Below are 17,292 nucleotides of genomic sequence, written 5' to 3'. Positions count from 1 at the left end.
AGGTGAATTGTCCAAACCCGATTAACTCGTTCTGTAGATTTTAAAACCAGTCTGAAATAATCTCTGATTTAGAGCTTCAAACTATTGCATGGTGGATCTTACAATTAAAAGCAAACCAGTTAAGCAAGCACGGGGCCAAAGAGTGTGTGAGTGAGTTAATCACCTTAAACTCACACCTAGTAATCCCTTTCTTCTATCATATGCTGGGATGAAGAGGTTGTGGTCTTTGAGTTCTAGTAATTAACGCACTTAAACCTGACGCTGTCTACTAGTAGTCTGCTGGCAGTTCCTCTTAATTTCTTAAAATACGCTTTTACACCTCTGTTTTTAATGCTTCTTGCCCTTTAGAACAGTTGGATAACTCAGCCATTCATGCCTATATAACTTCATTTTAATGTAGTATCTTGGTTTTTCTTGTCGGCTTACAACCTTTGAAGTCTGTCTCTTACATATCAAATGAGTCATGTATAAAACACTTGACTGCCATTGCTGCGCAGTAGGTAGGACTTCCTACTTCTCATACTTCTGTGTGTTGGGAGGTCAAACTAGAGACATTTAAATATAGCCAAGTGAGGCCTTCTGCACTACAAGAACCTGTTCATACCCTCCCCTGCATACATACTTGTTATCAAATACAAGCAAATGCACTGTTTTAATACATCCCATAATATACCACAGCCATAATTGTCACTAATCTAATGGCACCTCTGTGTCTGGACTTCTCTAGGGTGCTGTGTCCTGGCTTTTGGTGGCCTTGGTCCTTCTAGCCTGTACAGGGTCCAGGTAGTGATGCTCCTTAGGGGTTTCCAAGCATGCCCAGGGTTCAGTGCCTCTGGCTGGGACTTGTATCTGCATTTATAAACTCCATTTCCTGATCTTCTCCTTTTTTAGTGCCTGTATACTTTTGGGAAGACGTGTCTCCTTTTTAATCTCTCCTGAGCTGAGGTGGTAAAGCAGCCTTTGAAGTAGTTTGCCTTGGAATATCATTCCTTTCCCTCACTTCAAGGAACTTTCTCAATCCACCTGATGTTTTGTGGCTCTCAGGGTCTTCAGTTGCAGGATTTCTCTGTTGATGAATCCTTCTTAGGCAGGAGCTGTGTTGTGCCTGAAGCTGTCTCTACTTCCAGCAGATCCGGAAAGCTAAATGCCAATTTGTGCATTACGGTTAGAGCCTATCTATTTAGCTTCCCATTGCCATGAAGGGAGGCCGTGTTTCTTTCCCTACCTTGTGCTCATCTGCGCTGACCATGTTCACCACTCTTAACTCAGTCAAAGGTCATGTTTTCTTTTTCAGGGTTAAAGTTCAGTTAGGAAAGGGTGTCAGAACTGGTACAGGGAGGAGAGTAAGACCATGAAGAAGGGAAAACAGCAGATGAGTTCTCCCCTCTTCTTCCTCCCAGGGCAGTAAAATGTTGGTTTGACTCATCTGTAATATGTAAATTCATCCTAATTCAGGAAGGAAAGCTGATTGGCCTTTGTTGGGTGCACCCCTGTGCTAGCTTGCTGCTTAGGCACACCAGTACTAGTTTTAGTACAGGACAGAAAATGCATCCAAGTATGAGGAGGGTGGGATTGTGAGAGCTCTGGTTTACATTGTGTTAAGCTTCCCTGTTGCTTCTTGCCACCAGACAGGGAGGGTTGGGGGAACCAAACATAAAAATATTTGTGGGCAAGGGGTTACAGGCAACACTTTGATTCTGATGAGTAGATGTTCTGACTGCTGTTATCTGGAGTTATCACAGATGCTTGAATTTTAGCTGGCAGCAGTTAATTGTTTTTTTTGTTTGTTCGTTTGGTTTTTTTTAAAGGTGGGGAAGAGAACAGCAAGCATTTTTAAGGTTACCAAGAGGCAAGTGTTTCAAGTAGAGAGTAGTAAATAAGAAAACCTAGAAATAAATGGTCTTGATTGGTATGGAAGTAATCTGCAGAAGCCTATACTGGTAATTCAGCAGTGAACCGGTGTCTTCTGAGCACTTCTGTGCTTTTGGGAAACGCACAGAATTCTCACCTTCTAGCAGCATTGGCCCTGTGTGCAGGATGTGAGCCATGCTGCCTAGTGCAGGAGGTTCATGCCTGCCCAGAAGCTGTCAGGAAGTGGCAAAAGTACAGTCTGTCAGCATCTGGAGTGTGGTTTATTTCCTTTTTCAGCTTCACCCCATTTGTTTAAGCAGAAATATGCCCTAGAACTTGGCTTACTCGTTTGGGGTTTTTTTTAAATTCCTTTTTATAAAAGTAGGCAAACAAGTTCTGTTTGTGCTCAAATGACCTCAACTGACTTGTGAATCTGGACCAAATTTTAATTAATACATTGATTTGTTTCCAAAATCATATTTGCAGTTCCTTTTTTTTTTTTAATTAGATCAAGCCTCAGAGGTACAGGTGACAATGATGCTGACTGAAAGCTGTAAACTCAGAGGACTTCATCACAGGTAAGCTAAGCAGTGTTTATAAACAAAACTGTATCTGCGTGAGCTGAAAATACTTGTGCTTAAAGCTTCCTAGGGGGAGAGGAAATTATTTTTTCAGAGCTGAGCAACTTTTTTGTTTGAAAATATTTTTAAGCCATAAAGAGCTGACACTATTTTTGGGTCACTTTAAAATACAAAATTCTAGATTGCAAAGGGTACTTACAACCTTTTCTTCCAGCTGTACAGTGAGTAAAATCAAATAGCAGTGTGTGGGAAGATGGGGAAAGCCTTTGATGATCCCAGCCTTGCAGTGAAATATGGGTAGATACTCCTTTTACATATTCTTTGTTATTACTGAAAAAGGTGCTGCAGGCATATGTTCGTTTATGCTAGTTCTTGCACATTGGTAAATGTGGAGGGATCTTAGTGATGATGAGAGTAAGTACACATGCAGGTTGCTTATCAGTTTAGCTAACTTACTAGTCTGTTTTGCATTGTTTGTAATTTTCTACATGGCACAGAAGTACTGTGATTAGGTGCCCTTCCACATGGAGGCAAGGAAGTGCATTGTTAGTCTTGCACACCTGGTATGGCATCATTACATCTCTTATGGGATTTACTCCGTAAGAATTACTGGCATGATCTTGTGGAGTGATGGCTTAAGTTTTTAAATTAATGCCCTAAACAGCTTGAGTTAGTGGCAGTTTTGCAGCTTAGATTAAAGGCTAAATTTGGCCTTAAAGATAGTTATTACTGGCAAGGATGCAGGTGGGAAGAAACCTGCATTCATCATCAAGTCCCTAGACTAGCAATTAATCATTTTGCTGGTAACGTGAAAGAAATGATAATAGTTCAAGCAGAATTATTAGTTATGTAGTGCATTTAAAAGCTGTTTTTCTAAGAATTATTATAGTTAAGACTTTGCCTAAAATAAAGGATTCTTTAAGAGGAGTAGCACGTTCTTGGGGAAACATACTTAAAACTGAAACAAAATTAAACCACTGCCCTTTCATCATTCAAAATCAGTTCTCTTCCCTTTTACAAGTCAAACTTCTTAAATAGTCCAAAAAGCTTTTCTTCTATACAGTGCCTATAAAGCTGGGACCTTTATCTTGATTGAAGGTAGAGCTACATGGGTACATAGAGCTCATGGGTTTGACATCTATCAGACTTCTTCAAGGAAGAACAGGAAACTTCAAAGTTCTCTTTTAAGAATCATTATAACTAGTTGAAGATTTCCTACTATGTTTTCAATAGAAAATACAATTTTTAAAAAATTGAAACTATATAGTTTGTTTCAAGTTTCTACAAATTGATATGCTTACCCCCATGCTGCATTGTCGGTACTATAGGAAGATGTTTAATCTGAGACATAAGGAACAGTAAAACACTTGTGATGAAACTCCTGACATACTTCTGCATTTAGAGTGCAATTTAATGCTTAGCTGATTCAAAACTAAAGTTTTCTGTTCTGTCATTTTGAAGTGACTCAAACATGATGTTTTGACTTTTTTAAACCACTCTGTAATGGAGCTATACATTATATATCTATAGTTGCATTTAGAGTGATACACTTCCAAGCTGAAGATATATTGCTTCTTAATATAAATGATAACTTGTATTCACAGAAACTTACTTCATCAAGTGAAAAAATTTGGAGGGTTCTTCCTAATGGGAAAGTACTCAAATATATTTTTTTTAATCTTTTGTGGTTTTTTTTTTATTTTGAATGTCTAGGGCTTCAGTTATTTGGAGACCTTGTGCTCTGCAATTCATAATGCAAGATTAATGCTTTTCTTCAGTGTTGAATTACTTTCACTTACTGTGTTTAGGGATCGAAGTTCTTTTTTTATCAGATTTTGGGTTCATAAAATTAGGGGTTTCTTTCCCTGTCTTCCAGGAATCTGCTGCCTATCACTCATGTCTGTATAGAAGAGGGAGAGAAGCCAATGGTGCTGCTGCCATACATGAACTGGGGGAACCTTAAACTATTCTTGCGACAGTGCAAGCTGGTAGAGGCTAACAATCCACAGGTACACTCAGAAATCTGTGACTTCTTGCCCATTAAACTTAGACTTCATTTGTCATCTGTGTATGTGCCTTAAAAGAAGTAGTTGTGCTATTCACCTCTTCTGTTGTGACAATGAGAGAATTGACAAGCAGGTTCCCTAACAAGTGTTTGTCTTGATTCATACAAGGAAAACACTCTTGGCTGTGTTTATCACAGACATTCAGAGGGCACAAAGCTGAGTTAAACTCTCATTAGGGTAGTAGCTGGTATATTAATACATCTTCAAAATATTAAAAAGATGTATGATTGTGGATTTCAGTTAGAATACATGGGGAAAATTGTGTATGGAGGAATTTCAGATTTGCTGATTTATTTTTTTATATAATAGATTATCCATTTAATTGCTGTAATTCATTACTTTAAGCATAAACCTTTGTTAAACTTTTAGGGTACTGCTGCAGATTTGCTAGTAAGTAAAATAACTGGATTTATTTAACTTTAGATACTAAAGGAAGCAATCTGATTTTTTACTGCTGTGGGTGCTCGTTAGCATTCATAACTTCACTGTGTTTCAATGGAATCTGTTGCATATATTTCATGAGAAGTGGGAAAATATTACTAGATGAGAACATATTTTGCATATTTTTAAAAATCTGAGTAAATGTTTAGTGATGGACATACGTATGTATTAAAACTATCTCTCTCATTAGGATTACCTTGTCTTTTCTTTGACTTCACCTTGGTTTGGCTTCTGTCTTTAGGCTAAATCAAGCACAAAATGAAACCTTGTTTCCTAAGGTCAGCATTTGTCCCTGTTATGTACCAGATTTCAAACTAGCAAGGCCACATACCTCTGATAAATTTACAAGCTGTGATAAACTGCTTTCAGCTTTGATTTTACTTGTTTTCCTGCTTAATCTGAGCTACAAATCCCTATGCAATGCACCAATATATCTTTCCAAGAATTTAAGCATAAATGGTATTTGTAATCTGTTATGTCAAACAGTTGCCTCTTAGTAACTCGGTATGATTGTACTTAACAATCAAAAAATGGGGCATTTGGTGTCCTAGATATTTATTTTAAGATGGAACTTTTCTACAAATACCTAAAGCGAACTCTTGAGTTTCCTGAAATAATACATAGCTATAGTTCTTAACCTGTTAACAAAGAAGCCAGTTTACTGTTTTGATTTAGTATTTGGTTTATTTTAACCTGTCTTGCAACTTCAGTGTGTCGACCTACATACCGAGGTTCTGAAACACTGTGGAAATGGAAGAGTGAACCGGGGGTATTAATATGTGCAAGAGTTGAATTTATATAGGACTATGAAGGTGTAAAAGTAGCTAGAGCAACAGCCTAGCTGTTTTCAGCTAGTTTTCAGCAATAGATAGCAACAAGAATTTTGACTACTGGTTGTGTTCTGCTGCCTGAAAATGAGTTGGTTTTCAGAGAAACAGAAAGTGAAAAGAAGTGTGGTCAGAAGGCTAAAATTGACCATTTTTGCCTATGTTCACCGCTAATTAAAGGAGAAGCTGTGTAGCAGTGAGGCAGCTGCAAATTGGAAACATTTGCCCTGGCATGTCAAAAAAAAAAAAAAATTAGAATAAGGAGTCTTCATAAGTTTTCAACAGGTGGTAGTGTCTGTAATAAGCTACTAGAAAGCATCAGCCACTAAAGAGGAGGGGAGGGGGCACTAGAATACAACAGAAATACTAACCTAACATGCACTGGGCTTGCAGTTTTGCAATGATTGTTCTTCTGTGCTCTTGCAGGCCATTTCCCAGCAGGATCTTGTACATATGGCTATTCAGATTGCCTGTGGAATGAGTTATTTGGCCAGACGGGAGGTCATTCACAAGGACCTGGCTGCTAGAAACTGTGTGTAAGTACTAAATGGGGTAGAGTTGTCATGCAGGCAGTGTTACATCAATAGCTAGGGTTAGGATGGGCTTTCTCCAACTGATCTGATCTCTACTTCAAAAATATACTGCTGTTTGGTTTCTTTCCAAATTTTGGGTGAATAGTCTTGTCAGTGAAGTTGTTTTCCTCTAAACATAAGGTGAACCAGAAACCATGGTTTTCAAGAAAGCAGAATGTCCTCACCTAAAATACTCTCACTAGCTTTTGTTTAGCCTTATTTTTTCAAAGGCTTGAAAAATACTAAACTTTACCTTAAACTTTAATAAAAACTTGGAGTATCTTTGGCTGTTTAACAATGGATAGATTTTTGTATGAAGTTGGGGTTTTTTCTTTTTTTAAAAAAGCGCCTAATAGCCTTGATCACTGATAGATTTCTTAGTTGTCAAATGATGGGTAGATATGAATGTGCTCTGTAAATGGTAGGAATGCCAAAGTAGTGTTCGAGACCATCATCTTACTGGAGTATGTCCTTAAAGTGTAGAGATTGTTTTGAGGTGTTTAGGGCTTTGTGTAAACCAGATGACTCAGAGACCACCAACTGTGCTCATTCCCCACCCGCTTTCATACCTAATAAGCGGAAACATAGAAAATACAGGATTCTGCCTGTATGTGACTTAACTACACATATGATAATATATAAATGGGCTGTTAGTCCATGAGCTTAGTCTTATGATAACTGTAAATAACTGTGTTACTTGAATTACGACATTACTTTTCAGAATTTGAGACCATGTTTGAAACCTTGAATTAAGTTCCTTATTTGGAGATACACTTCTTTTTGCTCCTTCGCCCCTCCACGCAGGGCATGTACTGGTCTATTAATGAACTAGCAATGAAAGAAAAGGAGAAAGAAGCAACCTCTGGTTTATACCCCAGAGCTGTGTACAAATTGTCGGTTGGTGAAGTAAGTTCTGAAGAGTTAACTACTGATGAATATAAATTCTTTAACTGGGAACTGGCTATTAGAGGAGACTTTGAGATTTTATGAGCTCTGTTGTATCCTAAATAATTTCATTTCTGAAACAGTACATCATCATTGGCTCACTTGGGATGAATTCACAGCTTGCATTCCTTCAGTTATAATGTTTTGTTTTATTTTGTTTTGCCTTTTTTTTTGAAGAAAATAAAATACCCAATGATCTAGTAATTTGTTTGATTCTTCTTGTATCTGTTTTAATGAAAATATTATTGATAAACTATTCAGTTTCTCAGAATTGCTGCCCATATCTTCTTGATGACCTTGGTGCATGCATTACATGGAATCTAAGACGCTTTTTGCCTTAAAAATACCTACAAGGTTTTCTCACGCCCTGTATTCTGCCAGTGCAAGGGTGTAAAGACTGGAGCACGCTCCCAAATCAGGTTTCTCGGTGCGTGAGCAGGAGTGACTGGGTTACTGACTCAGTTCCTGCTCTTTGGCTTCCACCTCTTTCAACTTTTTGCTACTTTTGTAAATGTGTTTTTCCTTATTTGCCAACCTGTTTTCCAGTATAGCCTTGGAAATGCCTCCTAGGATCCTCAAGGCCTCAGTCCCTCCAGTATCTTCAACGCACAGTTGTTGAACCACCTTGTTGTACCCATTTTTGATCAGGCATTTGCTTTGATTGTTCTCACATAGTCCTTGAAGTGGAAGTCCAGTTTCTGTCTTCACACTGTTCATGGACAGTATGCCCTTCTAGTGTATGGTGTGCCTCGGGGCTGTGCCACTAATGTCTGTTAGAGAGCTCTGCATCTCTGGCCCAGCAATTAATAGTAAAATATGAGTCACGTTCCATACAACAGATAGGTCCTGTTCCTGAAGTGTGGACTGACTTCCCTGCGTAGCCCCTCACGGTTGTCAGCGATTACTATTGCTACAACTTTCATCCCTTGTTCTTCTGTCCACAAAATGACTCAGTCCTCTCAGGTGCAGTCTTTCGCCCAGCTCTTGAAACGTCCCAACCGAGCCAACAGAGCTTCTGATGTTGCACCCAGGGGCTAAGAGGAAAAAAGCTTGTCCTACGATATTCTTGTCCTAGGATATTCTTTTATCTACTGCACCTGTTGTATGGGCACGACTGCCACCAGGCACTGTTGCTGTAGCAAATGCTGGGACAGAGGGAGCAGTGAGATCCACCCTGAAGCCATCCCTTGTGCTTTTGAATTAGTGTCACTGATTCTGCTGGACACAGAATCTTTCATGGCTCTTGTGCTGTGTGAGGATGCTCAGTTTGATAGTCCTAGACACTGTTTTCGGAATTCCTATTGCTTTTCCTCTCTGGTGAACAATTTGAGGAAGAAGTGGTACCACAGGAGACAGAGATCATAAACAGTGCTCCAGGGAAATTACCTTGTGACAGCCTCTCATTTCTGAGCAGAGAATTAATTGCCTCATGCCCTTGCTGTGTGAAGGGTCGGCACTCCAGACAGTTGACTCCCTGGCCTCCTGGGGCAAAGTCCAGCTTTGCTTTAGTTGCCATACATGTGATCTGGAGTGCTGGCAATAAAAATCAATTAATAGTGCACCTGACACTTGGCAGGTTTGTTAAGCGGAAAAATACTTCTGTTCTCAAATGCCTGTGGCACAGTTGGGCCCAGTTAGAGTGGATATATGGATTACACGAGTCAGAGCTCTCTAGAAAAGGCAGCAAATGCCATTTTGTTCCAGTCCCCCTAATGCAATGTTATTTCTATATTTTTGTCATAAGATGTTAAAGCCAATATCTTGTTGCTTTTACTCATATTCTGATACTAACGCCAGTATTCTGAGTCAGCTGTTTATGAGAACATTGAACTTTATTACGTATTTTTTAAGGTTTAAAGAATATTAATTAACATCCCAGAGGGGGGGAAACATCAGTAGGCTCTGTGTGCTTTTTTTTTGAGTCATCTTTTCACAGAATCACAATGGTAGGGGTTGGAAGGGACCTCTAGAGATCATCTTGCCCAACCCCACTGCTTGAGCAGGCACACCTAGAGCAGGATGCACCAGACCACATCCAGGCGGGTTTTGAATGTCTTCAGGGAAGGAGCTCCACAACCTCCCTGGGCAGCCTGTTCCACTGCTCTGTCACCCTCACAGTAAAGAAGTTTTTTCTCATGTTTAAGTGGAACTTCATGTGTTCCAGCTTGTGCCCATTGCCCCTTGTTCTGTCACTGGGCACCACTGAAAAGAGTCTGGCCCCATCCTCTTGACGCCCTCCCTTCAGATATTTGTAAGCATTGATAAGATCCCCCCTCAGTCTTCTCTTCTCCAGGCTGGACAAACCCAGGTGTCTCAGCCTTTCCTCATAAGACAGATTCTCCAGTCCCCTGATCATCTTGATAGCTCTCTGTTGGACTCTCTCCAGTAGTTTCCTGTCTGTCTTGAACTGGGGAGCCCAGAACTGGACACAGTACTCCAAACGTGGCCTCACTAGGGCGGAGTAGAGCGGGGAGGATAACCTCCCTTGACCTTTTGTTGATTAAAAGTATATTTCCCTTAGCCAGTATCCTATTTCTGACAAAAGTCAGAATGTATATCTCCTCTTGAGGGGAATAAATAATATCTTGCCAGATTACTTGATTAGACACAAACTTTTAGGCCACAAATAATATTGGTTGCTTTAAAAAGATAGTACTGGATCTTGCTTTCTTAAATCTTTGGCTCGTTATTGCTACAGAGGTACCATAGCTAAAATTTGTTTAATTGATCTGATAGGGGTTCTCCAAGGGAGCAGGAATAATTTAAGGGAGTTGTTTGTTTGCTTTAACTGTATTTTTTTTGCACTTGTAAATATTTGACTTTATTTGATCTAAGATTGCTGATTTTCTAGTGCTTATCTGTTAATGCAGAATAAATACTTCCTTTGATAACATTTGGTAATCACAGAATAAGCATGTGTTGATCTAGAATGCTAGTCCTTTGAAATGCCAATAGTGCGATTAGTGCTCCCCAATTAAATCCTGAGTCTGAAACTTAAGGTTGAGCATAAATAATTTCTGTAAAACTATAATGCCAAATTTGCTAAATACTTTGTTCTTTTAAATTAGCATTGATGATGCACTTCAGGTTAAGATTACAGACAATGCGCTATCTCGAGACCTGTTTCCTATGGACTACCATTGTCTGGGAGATAACGAAAACAGGCCAGTTCGATGGATGGCTCTTGAAAGCCTGGTTAACAATGAATTTTCCAGTGCTAGCGATGTGGTAAGTTGGTGTGTTTGGTTTTCTGGTTTTTTTTTTTCTTTGCGTGTGGGTGTTGTTTTTTTGGTAAATGTATTTTGTGGACATTCTCCCCTTTTCTTCAGCTGGTGGAGAATCATGGCACTGAATAAAAAAGTGATTTGTCCAGAACAGTATCTATACACCTGCTTCCTGCACTCACTGCTTATATCAGACAGTTCAGAGATCAAGCAGGCTCTTCTTGCATGGCAAAATTGTCCATTGCACACTGTTCTCCTTGGTAGCATTAGCAGGAAAGGCAATTTATTTCAGTGAGCAATTTGTACTGGGACTTGTCTGACATTTGAATAAACGGGATCCAGAGTCCTCAGCAGAGTATTTCAGTTGCAGTCTCAACTGAAGAATTGCTTCCCTTGACCTGCTGGCTACACTCATGCTAAGACAGCACAGAATGCAGCTGGCTTCTTTTGCTTCAAGGGCATGCTGCTGATGCATTCAGCTTGTTCACCAGGACCCCAGGTCCTTCTCTGCAAAGCTGCTTTCTAGGTGGTCAGCCCCAGCCCATCCTGGTGCATGGAGCTATTCCCTACCAGATGCAGGACTTTGCATTTGCTTTCCTTGAACTTGGAGGTTCCTGTCTCTTGAGGTGCTTGAGGCTCTTGAGCCTGAACTTCAAGAATCCTGTCCTGAGCTTCTTGAGGTCCTTCTGTAGAACCCCGTCCACCAGCCTGGCAGCCACTCTGCCCAGACTGGTGTCATCCATGAACTTCCTGAGTCCAGGTTGTTAGTGAAGATAAAACAGTATTGGTTCCTGAGCAATGCCACTAGTAACCAGCTGCTAGTTGGACTACTACTGCTGGTAACAGCAATTTGAGTCCAGCAGTACAGCCACTTTAATGTCAACATTCGCTAATTTGATATAAGGATCCTGTGGATTCCTTATTAAAGTCAAGGTGAATACCCATAGCTCACCTGTATCCACTAACATGGTCTTCTCAGGAAAGAACTAGTCAGGTTAGTTGGGCAGTGTTTGCCCTCGATAAATCCACTCTCGTTTTTGCCAGGTGCCTTTATGCTTCACGTGAATGGAAGTGACTCCCAGGATCACGTGCTCCCCATTAGCAGCAGCTGGTGTTAGACTACCTGGCCTGTAGTTCCCCAAATCCCACCTCTTCAAGAGGGTGCCTTTTTTCCAGTTGTCAGCAGCTTCCCCTGGTTGTGGTGGCCTTTCAAAGATGATGAGAGCAGCATTGCAATGACTTCAACCTGCTCCCTTGGCACTCTTGAATGCATCCTGTCTGGTATAGTGGTGTGGTGTGTACACACTTGACTACAATACAGCCTAAATATTTTCCTCTATGGGTATTTCTTGATAGTTTAACTTTGAGCTTTAGTTTTCCAGACTCCATCCCAGCATGCTAATGCATTCTCACTGTATTCCTCAAGTAGCCGCCTTCTGCTTCCACCCTTTCTTTCCTTCCTTAGTGTCTGAGCTTAGTCAGTGCATCCGTGGTGGCTGTCTAACATGCTTGCTCAGCTTCCTGCATGTCAGAATGGACTGGTCTTGTGCTTACAGGAGCTTGTCCTTGAAGGCCTGTGGTAATTGTAATGCTAATTAATGGTAAAACCCTTGCCCTTATGATCTGCATCTTCTTGCTGAGGTGGTATTTACTTTTGTAATGATGCTTTCCTTAACATGGCTACATCCAGGAATTGTAATCTGCATCTTAAAATGTGCTAGTTTAGAAAACTTATGAAAAGTTCCGGGTTTTTTTGCTCATTGCCATGGTCTCTGTACTAGTCCTCAAGCCAGATAAACAAAGCAAAAACAAAAAAAAGGAAGGAAGGGAAGGAGTCAGCTCTTTTGCAGAAACCTGAAGTTGCCTGTAAAACCATGTTTTTGTAATACTAAATTGGGTCAATTAAATGTTGATTATTTCCCCCCCCCCCCAAATTCTGGGACACAAAAGCATTCACTGTTTGTGAAGACGGAACTTGGAAATAAAAGCTTATGTGGCATTGGCAGTGAAGTGCAGAATTTCATTAGGATGAAGGCACCTCAGTATCATAACCATTTCAGAGGACTCTAGAGTAATTCAGCATATAGTCCACATCATTTTAACACAGAACTCCTCCTTGCATTATATAGGGATAAATGCAACTCAGCTTCTAATACATAGTTCTTAACTTCGCATACGTACGCAATCTGAATTTTGCAGTGTGCAAAAATGGACAGTTTTTCTGGGTGTAGAAAAGACTATCTGCCCTAAATATAATCTTTGCACTTACCTGGATGCTTTTCACAGATATGGTGTCTGCTTGCTGGGAATAAATCTAGTTATCAGTTGCATGTAACTTATAATCAGTGATGAAATCTATTACTAATTATTTAGGTGGAGCCTGTTAAGGTGCAGTTGGCATGTGTTCTAGGCTTGCTTTTTGGATGCATTTCTTTAAAATGATTTTGCTGGCTTGAAACATTCCTAATGTGTTCCTCCGTTGCCGACAGTTATTTCAGTCAGCTAAAGCACAGAAAAATAAAACACATTTCCTGTTGAATTTTAACTCTGCATTTTTCCCCTCTGTTGGACAGGAATTTCTGTCTCTTTATGCCATTTTTAGGCAGCTACTTAGGGAATTAGAAATAGCTGTATTCTCAAAGTATTTTTCTTGAATTGCCCTTTATTTTCAAGTTCTAGGTGCACCACTACTTGTCCCTCAGTATTTTTCTTAACTGCAAATAAAACGGATGTTCTCCCCTGCTTTCCCACACTGCTAATAGATAGCTGTTCAGAGCAGGCACACCTGGGCCCCTGCCATTCTCCAGCTTTGAGCTTCCCATTGGCATCTGCTGACAGCATCCATTAGTTGAGGCTTTGGTCGAGAGGGGGGCAGGGTTTCTTTTGATTAAAACCAGGAATCTTTCAAGGCTCGCAGAATTCTACCCCTTTTTAATAAATCACAATGTTTGCAGCACTTGTACCTTCAGCAGTGAATCATCAGTGTGCATCATGGTGCATCAGCACCATCTGTGTTTTGTCTCTTGATACCAGCTAGTAAATCACTTTACTTGTACTGTGGTTGCACATGAATTGATTGATTGATTTTTTTTCATCACCTTAAGCTGCTTTTGGCAAGTATTGCTGGCTGAATGATGTGTGGAATGCTGATCCAGCTGTCAGGTTTACTTAGATGAAATCTTCTTCTCATGAGTCCTACTTCTGAGCATATACTCAAAATATTCAGACGACACTGATTTTAAAAAAGCTATGGTTTCATTCAGTGTGCTCTTCCAAACCTTTGAGTTTCACAGACCTTTTTTGGGGAATTGTGTAGTGTTTTAGAGGTAAAATGTAATATAAAATTGCTACTTTTTTCAAAACACTGAGTTTAATCTTTAACATTCCTTATATTTGTTAAGTGTTTTAAAATGTCATACTGGAAAAATGCAGTAAATACATGATTTCTCAGCACTAAGATTTTAGTACACTGAGATTTTAGTTCAACTTAATACTGGTTCTGTGATTCTTAATTGTCCCTATTCAAGACAAAGTATTGTCATGTTGAACTTGTGTATCTATATGTATGGTATTTATGTAAAGCTTTCTTACTCTGTGTAGTCTTAATCATGACTGATTTTGTGGGATGTCTGAAGGAGCTCTCAAAATTCGGCATGCTCTGTTAATGCTGTGTGCTGTTTCTTTTTAGTGGGCCTTCGGAGTAACGCTGTGGGAGCTGATGACTTTAGGACAGACTCCGTATGTTGATATTGACCCCTTTGAGATGGCTGCTTATTTAAAGGATGGCTATCGAATAGCTCAGCCAATCAACTGCCCTGATGAACTGTAAGTAGATGTTTTTGGAGAGAGGATAAAATGTCCATTTTGTAACAAGCATGTTAAGCCAGCCTTATCAATGAAAGAGCCAGGTTTGCCCTACCCTGCCTGTTTAATCTGCCTTTTAAGCTGACCCTTGTGTAGGTATATATGTGGCTTCAGTGACCCACATCAAGGAACTCAGGCTAAAGTTAAATGCTTTTTTCTTGTTGTTGAGTCTCACTTAATCCTGACCCAATTCTTTTCCTTATTCTGACAGATGGGAGAAATGGGGTTGATCAGCAGGATGGGAGGAGGGAGGCAAAGGGGCATGGGGCTTTCGGCTTAGTAGGCAAAGGGGCATGGGGCTTTCGGCTTAGTAGGCAAAGGGGCATGGGGCTTTCGGCTTAGTAGGCAAAGGGGCATGGGGCTTTCGGCTTAGTAGGCAAAGGGGCATGGGGCTTTCGGCTTAGTAGGCAAAGGGGCATGGGGCTTTCGGCTTAGTAGGCAAAGGGGCATGGGGCTTTCGGCTTAGTAGGCAAAGGGGCATGGGGCTTTCGGCTTAGTAGGCAAAGGGGCATGGGGCTTTCGGCTTAGTAGGCAAAGGGGCATGGGGCTTTCGGCTTAGTAGGCAAAGGGGCATGGGGCTTTCGGCTTAGTGTTTCTGGGACTGCAGCGTAGGAAGCCACTAGGTTTGTAGGTAGACAAAATGTCCATTCTCTCGGCAAGACTATGGAGAAGTACTGTGTGTAATGGAGTTAAACAGCAGTGCTCGAGGTGTTTATTCATAATTTTAATGGTAATAGGAGAATGCAAGTGCCCAGGCACTACATTCTACCACATATCTTCCAAATCCCCTTCCCGTAAACCTACCACAGAAACACTTTGAACTATGCTTTTATAATAGTTGAGCAATTTCCAGTGAAATATTTATTGCTTCCTCCTGGATTGCCTATTAGTCGTATCCTAAATCAAACCAGCACTTCCAGTCACAGCATGTTTATTGATCGTTCCAGGTGTCTGTCTTCTGAAGTAGTTGTTCAGCACCGAGAGTAAGAAGATACAGGGTTCCTTTTTTCTCCCTGGTCAGCAGGATTTCTAGGGGCAAATGCTGTTTTTCATTTTCAGGCTGGGATGGTGGTTGCCTGGTTTACATTTTCATGTCTTCCATTTGTCTGTCTTGCAGGTTTGCTGTGATGGCCTGCTGTTGGGCCCTAGATCCTGAAGAAAGACCCAAGTTTCAGCAGCTAGTGCAATGTCTAACTGAATTTCATGCAGCATTGGGAGCCTATGTCTAAAACTGCAGGAGAAGATTCAATTCACTGACTGGGAGAAGGCATGACATATGTCTGAAGCTCCTTGCATCACTCGGACTCGCACACGTGATGTGTATAAAGCAACACCAAAGGGAGAAAGCACTTCTTCCAAAACACTGTGCCTTAGAATGCTTTAGTAGTCTGAAGTTTGTTTTTTTTTTGTAAGACCTCTTGATGTTGACTATTTTCTAGATATCACTTTTGCTAAGTTAAATTGAGACCTTTTTATTTGCCATCAGGATTTTTAAAGTGTAGTGATAGTGAACTTAAACACGAGATTTGGATGGACTTTGCACTCTTAAAACAGACAGATGATTTTTTTGAAGGGTATATGGAACTGGTAGAAGGGTGAGGACAGGGGAAATTAAGCAAAAGCCACACTGCAGAAGATTTTCCCTGCTTTTTAAAAATGTTGAAACTGAATCTTTCTGACCAGCTCTAGTGTTTGTACTTGTATGTATCTGGAATAGCTTTTTAGTATCAACTTCTATTTTGAGACAACAGCACATTGTGGTTGAATCCACAAGCGGCATCTTACTTTTTTTTAACCCATTCACTAATGTTTTCTGGAAAAGCTGGTCTTCAGGATACAATATCCCCTTTTGAAAGCAGTAAGTGATTATGTAAAAGTGATTCCAGTTTACCTCATACAGAGAGTAGTACAGATGGGGTAAAAATGGTGCCCCTCCTTACAGAGAAAAGGCTGATGTGATTTTTAAGATGGTTTTATGTGCTAAACAGAGGCCTTCAGAGAAGTGCCAAAGCAGCCCTTGTGTGGGAGTGTTTCACCTCAGACTTCCAGAATGCAGTTTCTCTTGTTCTAAAAGGTACTGGTTGGTTTTTTAACGGGCTTTTATGGCCTGAAATGGGCTTAAATATATAAATATATATTTGTAAAGACACTTGCAGAGTAAAGAATGTTTTTCTATTACATCTAATGTGAAAGTTTGGTCCCTCACATTGCCTTGTGTATTGAGTGTGCGGGCTGGTGGCTGTCGTTGGGCTGGAATCAGTATGAAGACAAGGTGGACTGCCTGCCTGCCTCCATGCAGAACTAGTCCCTGAGACTTAATATATCGTCCTGCTGCTTTCTTTAACCCAAATATCCATTCCACCCCAGGTTATTTTGAGTTGAACATTACATAAGAGGTATTTCAGGAAAATTTGTGGTGATCCATTGATTCAGCCTCAGTAATTTTCATATTCTGTATATAACAGTTATTTGTAGGATAACTTACAGTTCTCCAAATGAACTGCAGATTGCATCCTCTGCATGGTGGCACCATGAGGCAGGTTGCCCTCTAGCACAATGTGAAAAGTTGCCTTTTGTCTCACACGGTCTTCAGAGTAAAGCACCCATAACTTCGAGTGTTTGTGCAACTGCATGGTTGGGAGCATTGCCCTGACTGGCTCCAGAGTGACTGTAGCATTTTGGGAAGCTCTGGTCTGCAAGTACAAGCAGCTGGATTTGGCTGTGTTGGGCGGCTGGATTTGGCCGCATCGTGCAAATGAGCAGCTTTTCTTTTTTTTTTTCTTTCCAGAGTTCTGAACCTTGCTGAAGAAAATTAATCCTTTCTAATTAGGATCACATGAGGCAGAACTTCTTGCAGTCTGTTCTCAGTCTTGCAGGCTGTGCCTTTGCATTGCTGCACTAAAATGGAGTGTCTCTCAAAA

At 40.5% G+C, this 17,292-nt stretch overlaps 1 protein-coding gene across 2 annotated transcripts in view; it reads left to right on the top strand.

Annotated features, from left to right (window-relative positions):
• RYK (receptor like tyrosine kinase) overlaps positions 1-16,551 on the top strand; it is a 69,660-nt gene extending 53,109 nt beyond the window's left edge. For both annotated transcript variants that reach the window (XM_064457097.1, XM_064457098.1), the window contains exons 10-15: positions 2,360-2,429; positions 4,309-4,441; positions 6,193-6,302; positions 10,352-10,511; positions 14,196-14,332; positions 15,489-16,551. In XM_064457097.1, coding sequence (XP_064313167.1) covers positions 2,360-2,429; positions 4,309-4,441; positions 6,193-6,302; positions 10,352-10,511; positions 14,196-14,332; positions 15,489-15,600 — 722 coding nt within the window. In that variant the 3' untranslated portion in view covers positions 15,601-16,551. The remainder of the gene's footprint in view (positions 1-2,359; positions 2,430-4,308; positions 4,442-6,192; positions 6,303-10,351; positions 10,512-14,195; positions 14,333-15,488) is intronic.
• Positions 16,552-17,292: the final 741 nt, after the last annotated feature.

Source organism: Phalacrocorax carbo, chromosome 7, assembly GCF_963921805.1.
Source record: "Phalacrocorax carbo chromosome 7, bPhaCar2.1, whole genome shotgun sequence".
Lineage (NCBI taxonomy): Eukaryota > Metazoa > Chordata > Aves > Suliformes > Phalacrocoracidae > Phalacrocorax > Phalacrocorax carbo.
Note: the sequence above shows the minus strand (reverse complement) of the source record. Positions and strands in the feature narration are given on the sequence as shown.